Below are 7,563 nucleotides of genomic sequence, written 5' to 3'. Positions count from 1 at the left end.
CAGTAAAGTTTCTACTATAATATTCGAATGTCAGAAAACCTCCGGAGTTGCCCTGAGCGCGTGAACTCTGTGAAGCGAAATGCATGTCACATGTCTCTGACAATTCTAAGGAATGACGAGCGACCATCAAAAGTGCGAAAGATGGTGTTCGCACCATGATGTCATTGCTGAACGTGGAGATCGAACGCAAATTAAGCTACCGCTGATATTCGCAGCACTTTAGCTAGTTGAACTGAATTGAAATTCATTTAGTAATTGAAGGTCGTTGCGAGGAGGGAAGCTAAAACCAGCTTGAGGAGCCCTGACCTCCTTCCACACAGAGCAGCAAAGCGGCATGCGACAAAAGCAATGCACATACCAGCACAATTTAGGGTCAGCTATATTACGTCCGAGAGAAAGAAGAAAAAGAAAACGACGTAGGTGAGAAAAAAGACGAAATCCATTATGAAACAAAATACGCAATAGATTTGATGAGATTCTAGTTAAGTCATCATTTTTCTCCATGAACATCTCGTTTAATCTCTAGGTAATAAAAATTTTAACATCTGCTTTCCGCAGGTTGGTATTTGCTGACATTCCATATGGTTCCGAATAATGTATGTTGTAAATGGTGGAATTTTTTTGCAATCTTGCCAAATTACTTAAACATCGTTACATTTAACTGACTCTACTTTATACCGGCGACATAGTAATATAACTGCCAGAGTCCGGCAAGGCGAAACTGAAAGTTAGGTCAGGTTTTGAATTCACGCTAACGTGCGAGTGGATCGCCCGTCTCTTGCCTCCAGCCAACTGAACCTAATTGAACTTAATTTAACTAAACAATGGTACCCAGAAAAAAAAAAGGGGGGGGGGGGGGTGCTGCCCCTTACAATTCAGCAGTGCAGATTGCAATTCAATTCTCACGAAGAGATGCAGCCAGACTTGTGGCTGCTGAATCCTGTACGCTGCATCGCGGCACCCTAGAACTTTTGCGATCGCAGCGCTCTCTGTGGTGTGATCTAGAACATCAATATTGATCCTGTCATTGAATGGACTCCACTTTTGACTTTAAAATGCCATACACTTGCCATCATAATAGCCTACTCGCTTGAATGTGTCTCACACAAATTACTCCTTCACAAAATCGGTATATCCAGCAGTCCTCTAGCTGGGCTCTACACGCTCAATAAATAAATAAATAAATAAATAAATAAATAAATAAATAAATAAATAAATAAATAAATAAATAAATAAATAAATAAATAAATAAATAAATAAATAAATAAATAAATAAATAAATAAAATTCAAGCGTTTCAGTTGAAGCAGACGAAACTATTGAAATTGTGTATTCAAACGGCCCGCGTATCTTGCAACGCCAAACTCGGTCGTGACGCTTTCTACTGCAGAAAAGAGACGGCGCCACCGACGCTCTACAGGCTTGAGCGCTTCAGCGAGAAAACTGCTTTTACGGGTTTCGGTTCGCCTATCTCTACGCAGGCGATGACATTTTTGCGTCATGCACGGCTCAATGATAGCTCAACCAAGTAAGCATCATTGTTAAACTTGTCAGAATACAAATGCGCAAGCTCTGTGCGCAGTGCCACCATGGTTCCACGGTTCCACCGCAAACGAGCCAGCTGTTGAAGCAGAAAAATTTTGGAGGCTTTACTATAAAAACGCAAAAACCAGACTCCAGCTACTCCTGAACTGTGCAGCACTCGGGTTTCACAAACAAATCCAAGATCTCACCCTTGTGAAGCAACGCGAAAACTAATTAATTTATTTATTTATTGTAGAATGAACAACGAGGTCGAGGCAGCCGACTTTAGGTTGCATATTTCATATCTTCATTGGGAAGCTACTGAACATAAAAATACCTTCCTTAATCACTTATTAGCTTTCTAGCGAGTTAAACAGTTTTTAGATATTTTGCAGATGCTTGTCATCATCATCGCATACACGTGAAGTGGTGGCGTCTTCAAAAATGTGCGAGCATGGTTCACAGACTTTCCAGTCGTTCGTATTTAGGTAGGTAGGTAGGTAGGTAGGTAGGTATAACTTTAATGAAATGCCGGCAAACGAAGGTCTAATGCGTCGTGACGCTGGCCAAGCGTCGACCCGGGGTTATTCGCTACTCTGCATTACACCATTCCGGCTCGTTTGTGGTGGGTCGTGATGCTTGTTCTTTTCGAGCGCACCCCGGGCCTGCTGGACGGCTTTATCTGTACTTCGCACAGCACTTTGAAGTTCTATGCACCCGTTTGTTTGTGGGCGCGTAGTTTTTCTTGCATTCTTGCATCCTACGGCGTAGTTTGTCTGGCCCGTCTGGTACAGCTAGGGAGTATGTCTAGAGTCCCTAGAAGTAGTATGTCCATATTATTGGTAAATTGTTATTGTCGCCTTAGTTTTCACGTTCTTGGTGACTGCAGACGTTTTGGAACGCGGGATCCACCAAAAAGAATTTTTTTTTTGCTGCCTGCATGGGTTGCGTGGAATTGCGGGCCGCACTGAGTTTACTGAGAAAAGTGCAGAGAACACTTAATTTATAATCATACTGGCCGCGTGAATTGGGTGCCTTTTCTTTCTTTCTCTTTTTTCTTTCTGGCGTCCTTGTCTCAAAAGTTATGCGGACACCAGATACCTCAGACTTATGCGGCCACCTGCACCATAAGCCACAGCTTTAAGGACACTATTGTATTTCAGGTTACTGCAGACGTGTTCCCCGAAGCGACTTCTTGGGTAAAAACGTCAATGAACTTCGCTCCGCGCTGAAGACACCACTGTGGACGCATCCTAACCACCTGTTGCTTCAGAAGCCTGCAGATTTGCAAACGCGTAAGTAATAGGCGATTCGCCTACTCCCGGCAGGCTCTTTCTGTAGGCGGACAGGCTGTAAAATTGTGCTACTCGCAAGATCGATCTCAACCGCTGTGGCTTCTTTTCGATTGGGGCGAAATGGAAAAGTCGCCCATATATCGTGCGATGTCAGCGCTCATTAAGAGCTCCGATTTACGCTTCTATAGCACAGCACAAATTGTCACAAACCTGTCAATCAGTTCCACTCTTCTTGGCCGAGAGGTCCGGTCAGAATGGGTTTGTGACAGATTTATGACAGTTTTCTTGATATGATTATAGTCGTTTTCCAGCCTGTATAATATAATCGGAGCATAATTAGGCACCAGGTGGTTAAAGTTAATCCAAAGCACTCCACTATGGCGTCTGTCATTGTCGCTGCGGGACGGTGAGCCCAACTTGTTTTTTTTTTTTTTTTTTTTTTTTTTTGCACAGGTGTCTTCTGATATGTGTAGTGTTCATGTGGTAGCTTTGTCTGCCTTATCACCTCACCTCACTGTTAACACATTAAAATATCTCTTGTGTAGTCAAACAGCAGCCTAACAATCAAAACTAAGAAGGCAGGCTGCCAACTCAGATTGAAAAGAGTTGCTTTGCTTTGTCACAACCCAAATGTTATTGATGAAGCTGTTTTGTGTAGTTCTGTGAGGCTATTTTTTTTTTTTTTTTACTTGCTGACAAAACTACAATACTTTTTTTTGCTGGTCTAAATCCTGGCATGAATCAATCGCTGCAAAAAAAAAGAAAAAAAAAAAAGAATACTAAATTCAGCCAGTGTAGACTAGTTGGTGATCCATTGAGATGTAGTAGTGCAGACAGACATGGACAGAGGGAGGAAGACGAACACAGCCAATGTAGGTTAGCTTCCTGCAAGAGAATGAAAATATTGCTTTTATAGCTGAAAAAAAAGGGTGGGATTGTTAAGGATTATACATTTTTTTTTTTCTAATTTCTTATGTAGTACAGCTTTACTTTAAATATCGTCTCACACAGCTTGACTTGACAGCAGTATTTTGCAGGTAGTCATCTTCAGTTGTGTGCTTTACTAACTGCAGCAATGATTTAAACTAGACATATTCTGTAGCCCTTGTATGTGCTCATGATTTGGTTGAATTATTAGAGCAAACTTGTAGACATATCTGCATATCCTCAACTTCCAGAAAAAGACAAGTCGGCCATAAAATGAATGCAGAAATCGAAGAACGCAATATCGTTAAGTTTGATCCACCTGTGTCTACTCAGAGATACCGCGAAGTTTGCAAGATCTTGTCCCAGGATGCGACCATTGAAAAAGTTGTTGACTTCGGTTGCTCAAGTGGAAAATTCTTCAAGCATGTCAAAGGGATTCCACATCTGAGGCAATTTGCTGGCGTTGATGTCAGCTGCAGTGCATTGGAAAATGCTTTTCAGACAGCGCGACCTCTTGCCTGGGATTGCATCTTCAAGAGAGACCGAACGTTGAGCATACAGTTTCTCCGGGGAAACGTGTCAAGCCAAGATTCTAGGCTCGCAGGCTTTGATGCTGTTACTTGCATCGAACTCGTAGAACATCTCAACGAGAAGGACTTGCAGGGAATGCCCGAGACCATATTCGGCTTCATCCAACCAAAGATGGCTGTGATCACAACTCCGAATCGTGACTTCAATGTGGTGTTCCCAGAGCTGCAAGGAATGAGGCACTGGGACCATAAGTTTGAGTGGAGCAGAGCCGAGTTTGAGCAGTGGTGCTCGAAAGTACTGGACAAATACCCCGCTTACACAGTTGAGTACAGCGGTGTTGGGGATGCTCCATCTGAGAAATATGAAGGGATTGGCCATTGCTCTCAAATAGCTACGTTCAAGAGGTCCCATCATTGTACTGAGGAGGAGTCGCAATTATTAGCGTCACCTTCGCTGCCCTATGAACTAATGTTTGAAACTATTCATCCTGGCAAAGAGGACTGATGAACTGAAGAATACTAGAGTTGTGACCATTTGCTTATCAAGATTTTAGACTTGTGGCCTTATAAGCAGTGCACTTATATCATAGCTGTGTGTTAAATGCAATGACTTAGTTTTCGTATATATTATGAGTGCTGTATGGAGCTTCATCTTTCACATGGGTGCACGTTCTACTTCATCTTCATTCTTCTCTCTTGAGAAGATCCATCATCATCGCTCAGTGTGTGATTCGCTTCGGTGTGCGACCCGGGCTTCAGGTCTCTAATATTCCTGGTTCACCAAGCCTTTCCCCGCTGCCCTCGTCACCCGCATCTACCTGGAGCTCCGTTCCGGTCGCTGCTTGACCGCTACCACCATCATCATGGCCCAAGAGGGGACTGCCAATGTTCTTCCCACTCCACCCCAGCTCCCCTTACTACTTGGACTGTGAGCAGTCGTCAGCGTGACCCCCAGACGTTTGCCGGTCTACCTTCAACCATGTTTGCCGCGTCAGTGCCTTCAAACGGTGAGATGACTCCCTCAAACTTATAAACGTGTTATTTTACTTGACCGATATGGCCAAAACATGGTTTTTGAACCACGAGTCGACAATTTCAGACTGGGCAACATTCAAGAAAAAGTTACACGAGATATTCTGCGCTCCTGCAGTTCAAACAGAATCCACTAAGAAGCTGAATGCTCGAGTGAGACTTATGCCTCTTATATTGAAGACGTCCTTGCACTTTGTCAGCGTGTAAATGACATCATGCCAGGGGCCGAGCGGGTCTGGCATGTCATTAAGGGCATTGGATTACTCTCCTTCAACGCCCTGGCTGGGCAAAACCTTACCACCATCCACAGTCATCTCTCGACCTGTCAACGACTGGATTGAAGTTCAGTCCATCCACCTCCAGCCTGATCAGCCTTCCTTCAGTTATACCGAAGCCTTCGACTTCCGTGTGTTTGTCTCCAGACTGATTCGTGAAGAGCTTTTAGCTCGGGGTGATTCATGTCGCTCCGCACGTGAGCCACATCCTCCAAGTGCTGGCCTGCGTGGCATTATCAAAGAAGAGTTGGCCTCCGTGACACTTCTTCCCCCCCCCCCCCCCCCCTCCCCTTCCACCATAAGCCGCCCCTACCACCTGCCCTGTGCCTACTACGTATGACGCCCAGAGCACATCCTTGCCACCTGCATTTGGCACGCCTATACCACCGGTGCCTCCCAGTGCTCATCGCTGCATTGGCCCCACCTGTAACGGCGCCTTACAATATATGTATATATATATATGTATATATGTGATGTAGTCAAATATAAAGCAGTTTCTAGTTACAACACAGCACTGCTTTTGTGGAACTGAAATGTCCTCGAGAAGTTTTAGAAAGCTGTACATGCTGCTGTACTAAAGGGGCAGAAGTTTCATCATGTCTTCAGTTCTTGCAAGAAAAAATGGCTTTTACTTCGCACACATGTTTGTTGCACTGTGGTGGCGGTTATAAAGGTGTCCTAGCAGGTATAACAACAAAAAATTGTGCAGTTTTGTCACCATGCTGTTTTTCAACTTGCTTTTTTTGTGTGCATTTTTTGCCGCGTGCTGTTTATTGCATTCTCATCGATACAGTTTTCGGAGGCATTCAGACTTTATTGCTGAAACGTATAGTTCAACGTAATCTGCAGTATTTAGTCGTGTGTTCTGTTCTAGGTACACACAATATTTCATATACTTGCAAATTCATTCACATACAATGCTAAGTCTTATGCACCAACATTTGTTTATTGTTTGTTTTCGATACCCTCATTGCCCAGAGGGCCTTATTGAAGGGAGTGGTATGTAAATACAAAATGAAACTGGTAAAAATGGAGGTAACGCATACATACACATGCCTAAAAAAATTGATAAGCATGACTGCAAAAAAGAAAAAAATAGCTGCAAGCAAATACATTTTTCAAAAAGATGAAACAATACAGTAATTAAGAATACTAATGTCAAAATGAATAAATTCACGAAAACAGTCTAAAAAATGGCAAATAAACACAGACATATTGAACCATTCGTAGAAACATTGAACAAGCAACTGGGTATGACAGAAGAAGGCTATAAATAAAACCAATACAAACGACAAAAGGAAAAGAGCTAAATGCATAATAATCAAAACGAAATGAACTAATTGAGGCTATGGTAAACTACATGATAACTTTGTCTTCACTCGCCAGCGTCATTTGCAGCTACAATATTTGGTGGTAGGTGGTTCCGCTGCGACGGTGTTATAAGAGTGAAATCATTTTTGCAGCATGTTGAACGGCAACGAGGAATGTCAACTTTCAGTGAGTGATCTATGCGGGATGATGCATATGTTGGCATGGTGGTCAGTGCATCTTTAAGAGTGGAGTTCATGTAAATTTTTAAGAAGTGGCGCAGATGTACTTTTCTGCGCAAAGCAAAAGGGGTTAATGACAAACTAATTATTTTATTTCTGTAATGCTTTTTATTTCTCTGCCGAAACAAAGTATAAAATTTCATTATAGACGTGCAGATAAGCGGCGAACAAGAAGCAGGCTGCTGAGCACAGTTTGCAACGAACACAACGTGCGCCCAGAGTTGTGCTGGTGTGGCATAAGCCTGCACCACTTTCCGCCGGGCATAAAAAAAACACCAAGTTCCGCCATAAGTGGATGAATGCGGTTCATAGGAAGGACTAAATGCCCAGCGCAAATACAAAAATAAGTTTTTGGCGACCTGCGCATTAGCTCATTGCTGTGTACTGGAATGCTGGAATGTAAAGCATTCCTTTTCTGTCACCGAGTAGTT

At 43.0% G+C, this 7,563-nt stretch overlaps 2 protein-coding genes across 3 annotated transcripts in view; both read left to right on the top strand.

Moving 5' to 3' along the window:
• The first annotated feature begins 2,686 nt into the window (after nt 1-2,686).
• Nucleotides 2,687-5,035, top strand: LOC146182018 (small RNA 2'-O-methyltransferase-like). The gene is made up of 2 exons (XM_084577019.1): nt 2,687-2,818; nt 3,997-5,035. The coding sequence occupies exon 2, from the start codon at nt 4,019-4,021 to the stop codon at nt 4,778-4,780; it is 762 nt and encodes a 253-aa protein (XP_084433145.1). The 5' UTR covers nt 2,687-2,818; nt 3,997-4,018; the 3' UTR covers nt 4,781-5,035.
• The window catches only part of LOC146182017 (uncharacterized), a 40,122-nt gene continuing 35,245 nt past the window's right edge, over nt 2,687-7,563 (top strand). The window contains exon 1 of one of the 2 annotated variants that reach the window (XM_084577016.1): nt 2,687-2,818. The gene's annotated coding sequence lies outside the window, so the exon portion shown is untranslated. Of the gene's footprint in view, nt 2,819-5,144; nt 5,283-7,563 lie in introns of those variants that run through there. The other variant, XM_084577017.1, reaches the window with a different exon arrangement.

This window comes from Amblyomma maculatum, chromosome 8 (assembly GCF_055883805.1).
Source record: "Amblyomma maculatum isolate TAMU_Amacu chromosome 8, ASM5588380v1, whole genome shotgun sequence".
NCBI classification, from domain to species: domain Eukaryota; kingdom Metazoa; phylum Arthropoda; class Arachnida; order Ixodida; family Ixodidae; genus Amblyomma; species Amblyomma maculatum.
This window is presented reverse-complemented; position numbering and strand designations above follow the sequence as displayed.